This window comes from Artemia sp. Qi Xiang Cuo, chromosome 1 (genome assembly GCF_049724085.1).
Source record: "Artemia sp. Qi Xiang Cuo chromosome 1, ASM4972408v1, whole genome shotgun sequence".
NCBI classification, from domain to species: Eukaryota; Metazoa; Arthropoda; class Branchiopoda; order Anostraca; family Artemiidae; genus Artemia; species Artemia sp. Qi Xiang Cuo.
In genome coordinates this window covers 18,912,185-18,929,553 of record NC_142794.1, presented here as the reverse complement: position 1 = coordinate 18,929,553, position 17,369 = coordinate 18,912,185, and the positions used below count along the sequence as shown (strand labels likewise).

Below are 17,369 nucleotides of genomic sequence, written 5' to 3'. Positions count from 1 at the left end.
AATAGGACTACCAGAAAAACCAGTTTGGTACGGGGGCGTCAGCAAATTCCATATATACTTACTACTCCTTTGGCCATGTTGTCTTTCTGGCACTTAACTCCTTCATACTACCTTTTCAGGAGGAGGAAAGAACGCGAGATATTAGAAAACAATTACAAGAGGAAACGGACAAGATGGAAGGGCAGAGGCTGGAAGATCAACACCAACGATTACGCCTTGAAGAAGAACGTACACTATTTGAAGAGGAGAGAAGGAAGTTCAAGCAGGAAAAAAGAAAATCAAAAGAAGAAGTTCAAACAAAATGTGCAGAAGAAAAAAAACTGCTTGAGAAAGAGAGGGCTCAAAAAGCAAAAGAGCTGGGAAAACAATTGGAGGAGGTGATTTTATGCTTTGTTATGATAATAATTTTATCCCAAGATATCCAAAGAAGTCTTATCTGAGGGGGGAAGAAATAAAAGATGAAGGAAGGTTGTTTTACCTGAAAAGTATAATATCTTTTTAATATTTTACAAATATGTTTAAATGAGATAATCTTATTAACAAAAAAATATTCATAACATCTTTCAACAACCACCAAAAAAGCCCAGTGGATTGTTTATCCTGGCTGTTTCTATCCTTACAACCTAATATACATTCAAAGTATCAAATATAAGCAAAAAAATTTGTAATGAATCATTATCAATTTCCTAGAAAATAACGTTTCAATCAACTCTTCAGCTGGTTAACATTTTCTGCCATTCCTTTAGCTTAAGGGTGACAATTCTACCCCTATGGTCCTGGAAAACACGGAAATAAAGATGTTCGTTGAGTACTCCAAACCTCTGAAATTGTCCCTGAAGAATTCCTATTTTCATCACAATGAGAAAATGACTTGGACATATATTTATATATTTATATATTTCTTTCATTTATATATTTCTATTATTTATATATTTATATATTTCTTTCATTTATATATTTCTATTATTTATATATTTATATATATTAATATATTTCTCAAAAGCTTCTGACGAACATCGATATAAAATTGATAAACAAAATGAGTATTATTTTCAAACCTTACGTTATCACCTAAATGACAAACACCCAAGAGATTTACGTAATGTGATCAGAGAATCACCATAATCACCTAAGAGAATTAAATTTGCAAAAGCTAATAAAAACTTTTCCCATGCTTACCAAGGGTTTGAGTAGTGGGGGTACTGACACCCTGATTCTCTCCCCTCAGCCTGAAGTACAATGAGGGGTGGGGGTCAAATCATTCGCTGCTTCCGACAAAAGAACTAGTCGACTGGAAACATCTATAAGACAAATACAGGCCAATTATAAAATTATACGAAACCACTAGAATCCTGGAAGCTCAATCTTAGAAAACACGAATCTCTCACCAAATTTGCTTTTACAAAATTAAAATGCAGTTTCCTGCGTTAATATACAATCAAAATAAAACCTGAATAATTGAAACCTAAAAATTTAGAATGTACAATTCAGACAAATTTTGTCTTTTAAGACATAATGAATATCAGCTCTACTAATTTATCTTAGAAGCATTCACGGATAAAAACTACACTTAGTATAACTTACCATCCAGGTCTTCATTAGCCTTATGGAATAATGCAAAAGAAGTTAACCAAAAATGCACCAGAAACCATCAAGACTCACTCTAAGCATTTTCCCAGTGAAATAATAGTCAAACCAGTACCAAAACACATTCTTAACTCTAAGCAACTTACCCTTCTCAATAAGAACTTAAGAAGAAAACATTGAAAATTTAAACATTGAAAAACTATGAAAATTTAAGGTTTTAATTTACCATGTTCCAGCGCAGAGTTCATAGAGATGATAGACTGTAAGAATAGTTAAGTGGTCTTTTCTGAATCCGAACCGCATCTTTTCAAAAAATCCCTTCATATTTGGATTATAGAATCTCTTATGCATAATATTATCATTTAGTTTCGAGAATAAAGGCAACATCGAAATTGGTCTCCAGTTTAAGGGGTCCGTTTTCGAACCTTCTGTACTCGACAACCTTTCCATCCTCAAGCTGTGAAGTAACCTCATCATTTTTCAGTGCTAAGTTTATCAGATAATCAAGACAAGGCAATAAATTTATTTTCACCAACTTTAGTGTTCAGAGGCAATGCTATAGCGTTGCCTCTAGTAAAGGCCATACGGTTCCAATGTTTTGTTATTATTAATTAAAAAAAAACTTTCCGAAAAATAATTTTTTTAAAGAAAATTAAAGGCAATTTTAAACTTAAGCTTAGGAGATACACATACTTTTTAAAATTCAAACTCAAAACGACCAGAAATTAATATTAAAGAATAAATAAAACGCACAACAAACAGAAATTAAATAAACAATCATAGCAAACAAAAAAACATACAACAAGTTATAATATGAATGAATAAATAGATCTTAAAGCGAGTAATGCTTAAATTAAAAAATGCAAATCAGGCTTAATAAATGAAACCCAAAACGAACAGAAATTAAATAAATAATCATAGCAAAAACATATAACAAGTAATAATTTAAATGAATAAATAGATCTTAAAGCGAGTAATGCTTGGATTGAATATGAATATCAAGCTTAAAACGAAAAAAAATATTTTCCTATTGAAGTATAACTGAAACTCAAAACGAACAGAAATTAAATAAAAAATCAATGCAAACAAACATACAATAGATATTGATAAATAAATCTTAAAACGAGTGAAACTTAAATTGAATATGCAAATCAAGCTTGAAACGAGCAAAAATCACCACAAACAAAAGTTTGGGTATGACCTCCTTCTCTCACTGTAAAAGTCTAAAAACTACTGCTGCATTGCGGCGTGGAGGGGGGGGGGGCTAGGGGACCTCCAATCTCTTTTGAATCTTAAAAAGTGAACTAGAACTTTCAATTACCAATCAAATGATCCCTCTTTGAAGTTAATACGAACCTTTCATTTCATAAGACCCATATATGCCCCCAGGGCATAACTTGCAGCCTGCCCCCGGGCCCTGGTGGGTTGTGTCGACACCGGGATTTTTGTTATATGATCTTTGAACTATTTTGAACAAAATAGCTATCTTAAAATTTTTTTTGGATGTATTTGGGGGGGGGATAATACGAGCATTCCTTCCATAAGAACAATATATGCCCTCAGGGCATAACTTATAACCCTTGTCCCTGAAAACTGTGGGGGGCAATGTCCTGCTAAATCATATAATTTACAGAAATTTCAACTACGTTGAACAAAATGGCCATATAAAAATTTTGATTGGATGTGTTTGGGGAAATGGTGGGCGTGGAAGGGGTGTCAATTGCCTTAGAATCACTTCCGACTATTAAAAAGGGAACTAGCCATTTAAATTTACAATTGAATGAACCCTTTCTGAAGTTTCTACGACAACGTTGTCTACACAAAACCTTATATGCCCCCTGGCCATAACTTACAACCCTTGCCCTGAGGGCTGTGTGGGAGTTGTCATCCTCCAAGACCTAATTTCCAGAACTTGAAACCATGTTTAATAAAATGGCTGTCTCAAAATTTTGATTGGATGTGTTTGGGGAAAAGGTGGGCGTGAGAGGGGGGTTAGTTGCCCATATCAATTTTGACGATTAAAAAGGGTACTAACCCTTTGAATTTCCAATCGAATGAGTCTTTTTTGAAGTTTTAACGATAATGCCTTCTATAAAAACCTTATATGCCCCCCTGGTATAACGTAAAACCCTTGCCTTGAGGGTTTTGGGGGAGTGTCCTCCTCAAAAACATATTTTCTATTTGGAAATCAACTTCGCTGAACAAAATAGCTACCTCAAAATTTTGATTGGATGTGCTTGGGGGAATGATGTGCGGGCGGGGGGGCTAGTTGCCCTCCAATCACTTTCGACTATTAAAAAGGGCACTAGCCCTTTGAATTTCCAATCGAATGAGCTTTTTTTTGAAGTTTCTACGACAACGCCTTCTCTAAAATCCTTAAATGCCCCGAGGTCATAACTTACAACCCTTGCCTTGAGGGCTGTGGGAGATTGTCCTCCTCAAAAACATATTTTCTATCTGGAAATCGACTACGCTGAACAAAATGGCTATCTCGAAGTTTTGATTGGATGTGTTTGGGGGAATGATGGGCGTGAGGAGTGACTAGTTGCCCTCCAATCACTTTCGACTATTATAAAGGGCACTAGAACTCTCGATTTTCAATCGAATGAGCCCTCTTTGAAGTTTCTGTGACGACCCCTTCCATATGAGGTGCCTCTGGGAAAAAAAACAATAATAATAAATAATAATAAAACATTGGAGCCGTATAGCCTTTACTATAGGAAACGCTACTGCGTTGCCTCTGATTATTTATTTTAATTTTTTTTTCCCAGAGGCACTTCATATGGAAGGGGTCGTCGTATAAACTTCAAAGGGGGTTCATTCAATTGGAAATCGGGAGTTCTAGTGTCCATTTTAAGGGTCAAAAGTGATTAGAAGGCAACTAAAACCCCTTCCACGACCACCATTTCCCCAAACACATCCAAAATAAAATTTTGAGATAACCATTTTGTTCTATATAGTTGATTTCCAGATAGATATTATGTTTTTGCGAAGGACACTCCCCCCACAGCCCTCAGGGCACGGGTTGTAAGTTATGCCCTGGGGGCATATAAGGTTCTTATAGGAAACTTTGTCGTAGAAACTTCAAAAAGGGCCCATGCGATTGGAAATTCGAAGGGCTAGTGCCCTTTTCAATAGTCGAAAGTGATTGGAGGGCAACTAACCACCCTCTCACGCCCACCTTTTCCCCACACACATCCAATCAAAATTTTGAGCTAGACATTTTGTTCAACGTAGTTGAAAATTCCAGAAATTGAGTCTTTGAGAATGACACCTCCCCCCCCCCACAGCCCTCAGGGCAAGGGTTGTAAGTTTTGCCCTGCGGGCATATAAGGTTTTTATAGAAAGCGTTGTCGTTGAAACTTCAAAAAGGGCTCATTTAATTAGAAATGTAAATGGCTAGTGCCCTTTTTAATAGTCGAAAGTGATTGGAAGGCAACTAACACCCCTACCACGCCCACCATTTCCCAAAACACATTCAAATAAAATTTTGAGATAACCATTTTGTTCAACGTAGTTGAAAGTTCTGGAAATTATATATTTGAGCAGAAAACTCCCCCTCCCCCACAGTCTTCAGGGCAAGGGTTGTAAGTTATTCCTTGGGGGCATATATGGTTCTTTATGGAAGGAATGCTCGTATTAACTTCAGAGAGGGCTCATTTGATTAGAAATTGAAAGTTCTAGTTCACTTTTTAAGCGTCAAAAGATATTGGAGGATAACCAGCCCCCCCCCCCGCCCCCTACGCCCTTTTTCCCAAATGCATCCGGTACAAATTTTGAGATAGCTATTTGTTATAAATAGATCAAATATCATATAACAGAAACTCCGCTGTCGACACAACTCCCCAGGGCCTGGGGACAGGCGTTGTAAGTTATGCCCTGGGGACATACATGGTTTTAATGGAAGGGATGCTGGTATAAACTTCAAAGGGGGCTAATTTGATTGGAAATTGAAAGTTCTAGTTCACTTTTTAAGAGTCAAAAGATATTGGAGGACACCTAGTGCCCCCCCCCCTCCAGGTCCTTTTTTCCTCAAACCTATCCAATAAGAATTTAGAGATAGCCATTTTTTAAAAACAGTTCAAAGACCATATAACGAAAACTCCGGGGTCGAAACAGTCCCCAGGGACCGAGGTCAGGCGTTGTAAGTTATGCCTTGGGGAATATATGGTTCTTATGGAAGGGATGCTCGTAAAAACTTCAGAGAGAACTTATTAGATTGGAAATTGATAGTTCAGTTTTTGAGAGTAAAAAAAGATTGGAGGGCAACTACCCCCCCCCCCCTCATGCCCTTTTTTTCTCAAATGCATGTGATAAAAATTTTGAGATTGCCATTAAATTAAAAATGGCTCAAAAGTCAGATAACAAAAACTCAGGTGTCGACACAACCCTCCAGGGCTCGGGGGCAGGCGTTGTAATTTGTGCCCTGGGGCATATATGGTTCTTATGAAATGGATGCTCCTATAAACGTCAGAGAGTGCTCATTTTATTGGAAATTAAAAGTTCGAGCTCACTTTTTAATAGTCAAAAGAGATCCGAGGGCAACTAGCCCCCCCCCCCCACGCCTTTTTTGCCAAACCCATATGATGAAAATTTTGAGATATACATTTGTCAATAATAGTTCACAGGTCTGATAAGAAAAACTCCGGTGTCAACACAACCCCCCAGGGCCCGGGAAGTAGGCGTTGTAAGTTTTGTCCTAGAGGCGCACATGGTTCTTATGAAAGTGATGCTCGTATAAGCTTCAGAGAGGGCTCATTTGATTGGAAATTGAAAGTTTTATTTCACTTTTTAAGAGTCAAAAGGTGTCTGAGGGCAACTGCCCCCCCCCCCCACACACACCCTTTTTTCCTCAACCCCATCTGAGAAGAATTTTGAGATAGCCATTTTTTAGATAGTTCAAAGACCATATAACGAAAACTCCAGGGTCAAAACGGCCCCCCAGGGCCCGAGGGCAGGTGTTGTAAGTTATACCCCGGGAGAATATATGGTTCTTATGGAAGGGATGCTCGTAAAAACTTCAGAGAGGTCGCATTTGATTGGAAACTGAAAGTTTCAGTACAGTTTTTGAGAGTCAAAAGAGATTGGAGGGCAACTAGCCCCACCACGCCACTTTTCCCCCAAATTTTCCCGATAAAAATTTTGAGATAGCCATAAATGAAAAAATTATTCAAAATTCAGATAACAAAAACTCAGGTGTCCACACAACCCCCCAGGGCCTTGGGGCAGGCGTTGTAAGCTATGCCCCGGGGCATACACGGTCCTTATGAAAGGGATGCTCGTATAAACTTCAGAGAGAAGTCATTTGATTGGAAATTGCAAGTTTGAGTTCACTTTTTAATAGTCAAACAGATCCGAGGGCAACTAACCCCCATCCCACACCTTCTTTTTCCAAACCCATCTGAAGAAAGTTTTGAGATAGACATTTTTTCAAAAATAGTTCAGAGGTCGGATAAGAAAAACTCCAGTGTCAACACAACCCCCCAGGGCCCGGGGGAAGGTGTTCTAAGTTATTCCCTAAAGGCATGTATGGTTCTTATGAAAGGGCTGCTCGAATAAACTTTATAGAGGGTTCATTTGATAGTAAATTGAAAGTTCTAGTTCACCTTTTAAGAGTCAAGTCAAGAGATTTAAGGGCAACTAGCCCCCCACGTCATTTTCCCCAAACCCATCCACTACAAATTTTGAGATAGCAGTTTTTTAAAAACTGTTCAAAAATTAGATAACAAAAACTCCTATGTCAACACAACCCCCAGGGCCTGGGGGGTAGGCGTTGTAAGTGTTGTCCTGGGGCGTATATAGTTCCTATGAAAGGGATGCTCGTATAAACTTCGGAGAGGGCTCATTTGAATGGAAATTGAAAGTTCTAGTTCACTTTTTAAAAGTAAAAAGATATCTGTGGGCAAATAGCCCCCCCCCCCCCCACACACACACACAAACACCCTTTTTCCCCAAGCCCATCCGATAACATTTTTAAAATAGCTGTTTTATTAAAAATAGTTCAAAGGTCAGATAAGAAAAACCCCTGTGTCGACGCAACCTCCAGGGCCTGGAGGCAGGCAATGTAAGTAGTGCTCTGGGGACATATCTAGTTCTTATAGAAGGGATGCTCGTATAAACTTCGGAGAGGGCTCATTTGATTGGAAATTGAAAGTTCTTGCTCACTTTTTAAGAGTCAAAAAAGATCGAAGGGCCCATCCGCTACAAATTTTGAGATAGCCACTTTTTTAAGTTGTTCCAAAATTATATAACAAAAATTCTGGTGTCAACACAACCCCCCAGGGCCTGGGGGGTAGGCGTTGCAAGTTTTGCCCTGGGGGTGTATATGGTTCTTATGAAAGGGAAGCTCGCATGAACTTTAGACAGGACTCATGTGATTGGAAATTGAAAGTTCTGGTTCATTTTTTAAGAGTCAAAAGATATCCGAGGGCAACTAGCCCCCCCCCACACCCTTTTTTTCCCTAAGCCCATCTGATAAAATTTTTATAATAGCGATTTCATTAAAAAAAGTTCAAAGGTCAGTTAATAAAAACTTCTGTGTCGATACAACCCCCCAGGGACTGGAGGCAGGCGTTGTAAGTATTGCTCTTGTGGCATATAAAGTTCTTATGGAAGGGATGCTCGTATAAACCTCGGAGAGGGTTTATTTGAATTGAAATTGAAAGTTTTGTTCACTTTTTAAGAGTCAAAAGAGATCGGAGGGCAACTAGCCTCCCCCCTACACGCCCTAAATGCATCAGATAATAGTTTTGAGATGGTCATTTTATTAAAAATAGTTTATAGTTCAGATAACAAAAACTGCGGTGTCTACACAGCCCCCCAGGGCCCGGGGGTAGGCGTTGTAAGTTATTCCCTGGGGGCATATATGGTTGTTATGGAAGGGTTGCTCGTATAAACATCATGGAGGGTTCATTTGATTGGAAATTGAAGGTTGTAATTCACTTTTTAAGATTCAAAAGTTATCGGAGGGCAGCTAGCCTCGCCCCACACTCCGTTTCTTCCCAGAGGCACTTCATATAGAAGGGGTCGTCATATAAACTTCAAAGCGGCCTCATTCAATTGGAAATCCAGAGTTCTATTGCCCTTTTTAAAAGTCAAAACGGATCGGAGGGCAACTAGCCCCCCCCCCTCCCCATGCCCTTTTCCCAAAATACATCTAACAAAAATTTGAGGTAGCCATTTTGTTAAAAATAGCTCAAAGATCATATAACAAAAACTCCTTTACATATGGCCATTTCGTTGAAAATAGTTCAAAGGTCTGATAAAATCATCTTCACTTCGTATTTGTTTAAAATATCGCTGGGAAAAACATAAAAAACAACGTTGAAAAATTTCAGTTCGACAAAAATTTAAAAAAAAGACATTACTTTTCTAATAGAAAAAATCGCGACTAACATATTTATATCATCTTCATTTTGTATTACTAAAATATCCCAAGTGATTTTTTGTTCTACATATATTTAATGCAATTTTAAGACATGGAAAAAAACTCTCAGAGGGGTTTGGGACCCTGCCCTGTTCATTTTGATATTGCATTTGTCCATTTCTCATTCACAACCAGAAAATTTTTTTTTAAGGGAAATGAGTGCTGTTAAACTCATAGTGCATATACTACTACTAATCATATTAAGATTATACAATTACCTGCAATTTGGTAACCTAAAGGATGTAAATGTATTTCGATAAACATCTTCATTTTGTATTTTTTTTTTATTACAGGTGAATTCTTTTTCGTTCCAAGTATATTTAATGTGATTTTCAGACACGGAAAACAAACTCTCAGAGGGATATGAGACCCTACCTAGTTCATTATTATATCGCGTTTTTCCATTTCTTGTTCACTACCAGAATTTTTAATGTAGATGAATGTTGTCGTACTCACAATGCATATACTACTACAAATCATATTAAGATTATACAATTACCTGCAATTTGGTAACTAAAAGAATCGTAAATCTGTTTCAATAAACCTTTTCATTTCAATTTTTTAACATATCACGTGTGAATTCTTTTTTGTTGCAAGTATATTTAATGTTACTTCAAGAAATGAAACAAATACTGGCAAAGGGGTATGAGACCCTACCCTGTTTATTGTGATATCGCATTAGTCCATTTCTTGTTCACTACCAGATTTTTTTTAAGGGAGATGGGTACCGCCGTACTCATAGTGAATATACTGCTAATCACGTCAATACTATACAATTAGCTGCAATTGGGTAACTAAAGAGACAGTAAGTATGTCGATAAAAAAATACAAAAAATACTAAGATTACGAACCTCTTCCGATGCTATATCAGAATCCATATCAAATATTTTTTTTAGTAACCATAACTGTTCTCTAGTTAATAACTGTTCGCATCTGTTTCCACCTTTTAGAAGGCCAGAGAAACTAATTATGTAATCCAAAAAGATGACGCTCAATCTACCACACCCATCCTCAGGTAAACCCGAAAAGACTTCGCCCAATCGGAAGTAATAAGGCGACCATAGTATCCAGACAACCCCGCAAACAACCGCATCCTGTCAAAAGCAATTACCTGTTCGATACAAAAGTATTTTATATAGGAAACTTTAAAATGTCAACACCCTTTTAAACAAACCATGACGTCCTGCACCACATCCTGTCAAAAGTAATTTACTATTCAATCAAATCCAAATAAAAATTAATCAACTTCTCTAAAAAAATATTATGCAATTATAACAAATCTAAAAGATATTGGAAGGGGTTACTCACTTTGATAGATCTTATTGATCCTCAGGAGTGCCTTCAAAAGGTGCCAAGGAACTTGCACCGAGCAAAGTATAATCTCACATTCTACTCTTGTAAGCAAATAGACTTAGCGAAGAACTTTTCGTAAAAAAAAACTTGGAAATAATATACTTATATTTATTTTTTATATTTCAGCCCCCCCCACGATTTATTAGTATAGAAAGGGTCAAAAATCATTTCATTCTGGTTTTTAAGACGAACTTACGGATGGGATTTTTTTCTATTTTGGAAGAAATAGTGTTTTTTTGCGTTTTTACGAACAATATCCAAGTCGGATGTTGTTGTTTTTGGGGAGGGGGGCTAAATCCTGGTAACTCCCTCTCCTCTAGATACGCCCCTAAAGCTGGCAATTTTGTTTCTTCTTTTATATTCGTATTAGATATATAAAAAAAGAAGTTTTTAGTAAAAATAGATATCAAAATTAATACTTGAGACGAACACAAATATCCTGGATGTAAGGGCGGATGCCATCCTCCCTCATTTTCTAAGTAAATTTTTAAATAAATAAATTTTTAAATAAAACAATTATAGCCAGTTGTTAGTCGTATGTGCTATATTTTATTTGAGTTGAGTTGAAAATTTTGCTTTTTAAGTTAATTACGCGTTGATAATGCAAAACAAACTTTTCTTTTCCTATGAAAAATTCTTATCCGTTTGTCTTGGCGTTAAGCATGTGCTCTTAAAGTGTTGGGGGATAAAAGTTGAATTTTAAAAAACTAAACTCTTGAAAGCAGAAAGTAGAAGACTCTTTGGGTTTATATATTTTTAAATATTATAATACACTATGAATTTATAAATTATAAATTTATTATTATATCTATAAAAAAATATGTATAAATTTTAATATCTGTATGTTTCTATATATAAAGTCAAATTTTTCGAATTATCATAAATTGTGGATTCTTTCGATGCATATGTTGCTAATAAAACTCCATTTTTTGAGAATTTTGTTACTACTAGACGGGGTTGCTTTTTAGTCAGAGTTCTTTATCACAAACTATCTGATACGCCATTTTTCCATTGTTTATTATTATGAAATTTTACAATTGTCTTCAATACTTCATATTATGTATGAGGTAGGCTATCATCGATAGAAAAAAAAAATATCCTTCTTCTTCTTCTTCGTTGGTGTTGCTGTCAGTTGAACTTCCCTCATATCATGTTTTACATTATCATTTACATTATCTTATAATGCAAACAAACTTTTTTTTTAATAAAAAAAATTCTTTATCTTGGCGTTAAGCACTTGCTCTTAAATTGTGGGGGGATAAAAGTCGAATTTAATTATATTCTTGAAATCAGAAAGTAGACTCCTCGGGTTTATATAATTTTGAATATTTATCACTATAAATTTATAAATTTATTATTATATTTATAAATAAATATGTATAAACTTTAAATATCTGTGTATTTCTATACATAAAATCGAGTTTTTCGAATTATCATAAATTGTGGATTCTTTCGATGCATATGTTGCTAGTAAAAGTCCCTTTTTTTAGAGTTTTGTTACTATTAGACAGTTTGTGACAAAGAACTCTGATTAAAAAGTGACCCTGTCTAATTATTATTATGAAATTTTACGCTTGTCTTCGATGCTTCATACTATATATGAGGTATCATCAATAGAAAAAATAAAATCTTTTTTTTATCCTTCTTCTTCTTCGTTGGTGTTGCTGTCAGTTGAACTTCGCTGATTTACATTATCTTTTAAGATGGATAAAAGAAAGCAAGATATTGAAAAGCAACTGCATGAAGAAAGGAACAGAAATGAAATGCTGGAAGTGGAAAAGGAGCAGCTTCGTGGAGAACAATTGCGTCTTGAAAAAGAACTTGAAGCATTTAAAGAGGAAATACGAAAATTCGAAGAAGAAAAAGTGGAATTAAAAAGAGAGGCTGAAAGAAAATGTGAACAGGAAAAGAAACTACTGAAGGAGAAGTGGGCTAAAGCATCGATTAAGTATCAAAAGCAGTTTGAGGATGCACGGAAACAGCTAGAAAAGGAGAGGGCTGAAAAAGTTGACGAACTTGAAAAAAAGCTGGAGGAGGTGATTTGTACTTTGGTATTATCAACATTCCACCAAACTACATCTGTAGAAATTGTTATAGAGGGGGGAGGTAAACATTAAGAAACATAGTTACGTTTAGCCTGAGCAATATCAATTTTTTAAATTTTACACAAATTTACACTTTTTAAGTGTTATAAAACCTTTACTTTCTAAGTGTACAAAGGTCATTGTATTTTTCAAGCATTAAAACTACAAGCTATTACTATCTGGACCTGACATCGAACTCAATTTTCAGGTATACCCATGGTTTTGGTTGGCAGATCTGGTACAATTGAATCATATTTTCCTTCATGTTTATTGTAACATGGCTATTGGTTGATGCCCTTACCACTGTCCTTACCACTTAAATACTGTTTTAAGTGGTATTTAAATATCATTTTAATACTATCATTTTTAACAATACAAATTATAAAGAATAACTTCCCGAATGGAGACCTAATTCAACGTTTGAAATTATCTAATTACAATACCCAAGTGTACTGAAGGGCACAGTTACATGTTTTTAATAGCCTCTGCTCCTTACTTTCAGTTAAAAAAAACTTTTTTTTTATTTAATAACCTGAAGGGAAACAGCCAATAAACAGCCAGTGAAAAGGTCCAGAAACTAAAGTTCAAAATATAATATTAGCTGTATACAGAGGAGGATAGAATAGTAGTTGAAAACTATTGGCCTAAAAATTTTGAGGATCCTACTATATTTGCAAAGTAGGTTTAACATGAGAGTATTAAAATGGTTTAAATGATAGGTTTAAAATAGCTTTTGTTATATACACTTTTTAAGTATTATATTTTAAGTGGGATGGAGAATTTGACACCCACTGCCCTCGTAGATAAGAATTTGGCCTCCTCTGTCCTTTTATGGGGACAACTACGCAAGGCTTACGAAGTATAAATCGTACGCTATAGCCCATTTTTGCAATTTTAACATAGGTCTATTGAAATAATCAAACTAAACCAAAATATATGGGAAGTGTATCAGTATTTACAAGTACTGTTATTCCAGCCGATTTGAAACTTGAAAACAACTTATTTGTTAATGCATAAATTCTTTTTCAAATGTTTCTCCTGTTCTTCCAAGACCTGTATTATTAACACTGATTAATTCAAGACAGAGTCTGACGGTAAAACAAAGATTGGCTCTGCGGTATGTGGGTGAGGTCTCTTTGGATGTAAAGTCGGGGCGACAACTTCTTGTTTTCACCACACAAGAAATTTAGAGATATCTAAAAATGAAATGTTAGCTATTAATTTAGTTAAGAAAACCAGAAAAGTAATGGAGATCATATAATAGTGCCCCCGTTTATACAGGGATATTGTGGGGTCACTACTTGCCAAAACCCTTAAGTAAGGAGCAACGTGGCTCTATAGCAGACAAAACTAAAAAAACGGAATTTGATAACAACAATTACATCAAATGAATCAAATTTTGATTCTGATTCAAAATATATAAAGTTCATGAAGTTTAATGTTACCTATCAAAAGTTACTATCCTAAGAAAATTTGTCCAATTTTGAAAAAGGGGGAAACACCCTCTAAACGTTAAGCGATCATACCTTCACCTTCAGCATATCAGAAAACCATATTATAGGGGTGATCGAATCGAACCAGTGATCCTAGAAGATCGGAAGAAGGGCTATTTAATCGGAAATCAATAGTTCTTGTGCCATTTTTAAGCGACAGAAATTATTGGAGGGAAGCACGCCCCGTCCCACGCCCCTTTTTCCCAATGTCGTCCGATCAAAATTTTCAGATAGCCACTTTGTTCAGCATAGTTAAAAAATCAAATAACTATGTATTGCAGGATAACATGACCCCCCCCCCTACCTCCCCCACAGCCTCCGGGGAAAGGGTTGTAAGTCATGAAATTTACCCATTATTTATCTATAAGATTTTTTATTGGGAAGTATAGTCATATTAAGGGGGGAGGGGGTAGTTTTTTACTTGGGGTAATTTTCCAAGGTGACCATTTTCAGCAGGAAGGGAATTTTTCAGGGGTGAACTTTGCCGACAAAATTAAGATGTGGAGAAGTTTAAGGGGAAATTTTTCGTGGGGTTGGAATATTCTGTAGGATTATTCCATCTAGAGGGGTGGGGGTCCATGGAAGGAGCTTTACACGGGGGGTGGAAGGATTTCCAGGAATAAAAAATTCTCGGAGAGTGGATTTCCAACATGATTTGAAAACAGCCAGAAATTAAAGTATTTTTAAAATGAAAGTATGCTAAAGAAAATTAATCAGGCGAAATCGTTCACAAGAAATTTTCCTGGGGGATTATCACCGAGGATGGAACTATCCGCAGGAATTTTTCAGGGGAGGGGTATTTTATGTGGAAGGAGCTTTACTTTGAGGTATTTTCTGTGGGAGGAGAGAATTTTCCATGGAGGGGAGCTGGATTTCCCTCATTATTTGAAAAACGATTAAAAATTGAATTAAAAAAACTAGTCTTTCCAATTGAAAGTGAGGAGCAACGCTAAAACTGAAAATGAACAGAAATTATTCCATTTATGAGGAGGGCCGCCCCTCCTCAAAAACTTACTCCTTGCGCTATAGTTAGATTTTTAGTCCCAGATCTTTAAGAACGACTTCAGAAGAACAAATGTCGTTTAATTAGAATAAGAACTCTTTATTGAAGTTCTAAAATACTTTAACGTCAAGAGTGAGGTATTGAGGAGGGGTCAATCCCCCTCATATATGGAACAATTTCTATGCGTTTTAAGTTTTAATGTTACTCCTTACTTTCAGTTGAAAAAAAAACTTGTTTTTTATTTAACATTAATAAAAATCAGACTAGTAGACAAGCTGTATTAATCGCTAAGGACAGAATTCGGCACTTGTGTATTATACACCACTCACTCAAGTTTTACATTGTGTAAACTCCAGACCAAACCGGTTTCTTCTTTAGTTTCTTTCGGCTTAGCGTGAGACAAGACAAAGACAAGTGACAGAATAGATGGGAAATACATAATTTGGGCTATATATTTGCAAATTAGGGGTGGGGTGGGGTTAAAGTATTTGGACAGTTTGAAGTTAGAAAACAATTCTTACTTCATAATATGCAGAATAGAATAATTGTAACTAACACATTTTGCATGCAGACCCGCTTTAATTTTCTCCCCCCCCCTAACGTGCAAATTTATGCATTCAGACCCACTTTACTTTACCCTACCCCCCCCCCCCTTAATGTGCAAATTTGTGCATGCAGACCCGCTAAACTTTATACTTTCGTTTTTCCCACTGGTAGAAAATCACCTTCGTTTTCATCTTTTCTTTTTTTAATTGTACTTTCTCGTTTCCTGTCAACCGTCCATTATTGCAACCTATTATGAATTTTATTTTTATACCGCGCTGCGAAGCTCAATAAGCTGTAATAGGTCCTTTTACAGGTAGAAAACTTTTTGTGTATTTATTTATCTGGATAAGCTTAAGGTTTGCGGAATGCAAGTTTTTTTCTCTTTTTTTGTGGCCTTTGCAAAGGGTTACCTTTTTCTATAACCCTTGTAGCCCCACTGCAAAGTCGAATGTAGTAAAATTATCTGAATAAATAACACTAATAAACAAAAATACTTGCCATAGGAGGGCAATAAAACGTTTGTATAGTACATGCTTGCTACGGGAACTTTGGACAAAGTCAATAATTTTGACGGAGCTGCAACAAGCATTACCGCTTACATTGAGTCAAAGACGGATTCAACAAGCTGAAATATTTTCTTTAATATTTAATATTATACATATATATTAAATATAAATATTTAATATTTACATTTAATTAATGTTTTTTTTAATATTAATATTTCCAGGGTAGGTCAACCTTTTACATACCATGCACAAATATTTGTATTTCCCAAGTGCACAATCTCTTTCTAAGCTTCAATCTTTCTATTTTGCAATGTAATGAATTACAGGAATTCAAAAATGCTGCTTCAAGACTCTATTTCACGATGACTGCAACTGAATTTGAACTGACCAACCTACGATGTAATTAAGTATAAAAAGACAGGTTTTTTCAACTGTAAGGGGCAATATTAAAACTTATAACATGCAAAAATTATTCCGTATATGAAGGGGACTGTCTCCTCCTCAAAACCCCTCTCTTCACGCTACAGTTTAATGCAGTTTAAAAAAAATCCTTATTCTAATGAAACGATCCTTGTGTTTCAGGAGTCGTTCTTTACGAATTGAGACAAAAGGTCTAACTTTAGCCTAAATAGTGGGGTATTGGAGAGGAGGCAGCCCCCTCATACACGGAATAATTTCTATTCGTTTTAAGTTTTAATTTTCGTCCTTACTTTTCAGTTGAAAAAAACTTGTTTTTTAATTTAATGTCCGGCTATTTTTCAAATAATGCTGTGAAACTCGCCTCCCCTTCCATGGAAATTCCCACCAAGAAAAATCCCTTCATGGAAAGTTTTCCCGCGTAAAATAATCCCCCCACACACCTCTCTCTCCCGGGAAGTTACCCCTGGACAATTCCATCCTTGCTGCGAATTCCCCCTAGAAAATTTCTTGCTAACGATTCTGCCCGAAAAAAGCCTTCTTAGTATACTCTTATCCGAAATTATTTGAAAAAAACTACGTTTTCTAAAGAGTTAAAGAGGCTGAGTCACAAGTTCGAACCTTAAAACGTACAGGGATTAAGAGGTACAGTTTGGGGACTCCCGCCCCCCAATATCCTCGCTTTTGCAGCCTCTTTTGTTAAGATTTTTTAAGTCCTGTAGCCTGCAATCAGTTGGTCGTACCGACACGAATGAAACTGTTTCAATGGCATTTTTTTCAAATCTTCAGAGAATTTGGCAATGACAACTCAGTCTGTTACAGTTATAACTACAAACTTGTCTCTGTGCCAGGTATAGTTATGTATTCAGTGCGATTATGTATGATGGAAAAATAGATGAACCTGAACCTACCTGAACCTAAACTGCTTGTTTATGCTGAGCCCTTCTTCTGTTA

General features: G+C 36.0%; 1 protein-coding gene across 1 annotated transcript in view; it reads left to right on the top strand.

Annotated features, from left to right (window-relative positions):
* The window catches only part of LOC148956080 (uncharacterized), an 85,703-nt gene that overhangs the window by 34,844 nt on the left and 33,490 nt on the right, over nucleotides 1-17,369 (top strand). Inside the window, exons 6-7 of the mRNA XM_089093957.1 lie at nucleotides 120-377; nucleotides 12,070-12,402. Of these exons, the coding sequence (XP_088950083.1) occupies nucleotides 120-377; nucleotides 12,070-12,402 (591 nt within the window). The remainder of the gene's footprint in view (nucleotides 1-119; nucleotides 378-12,069; nucleotides 12,403-17,369) is intronic.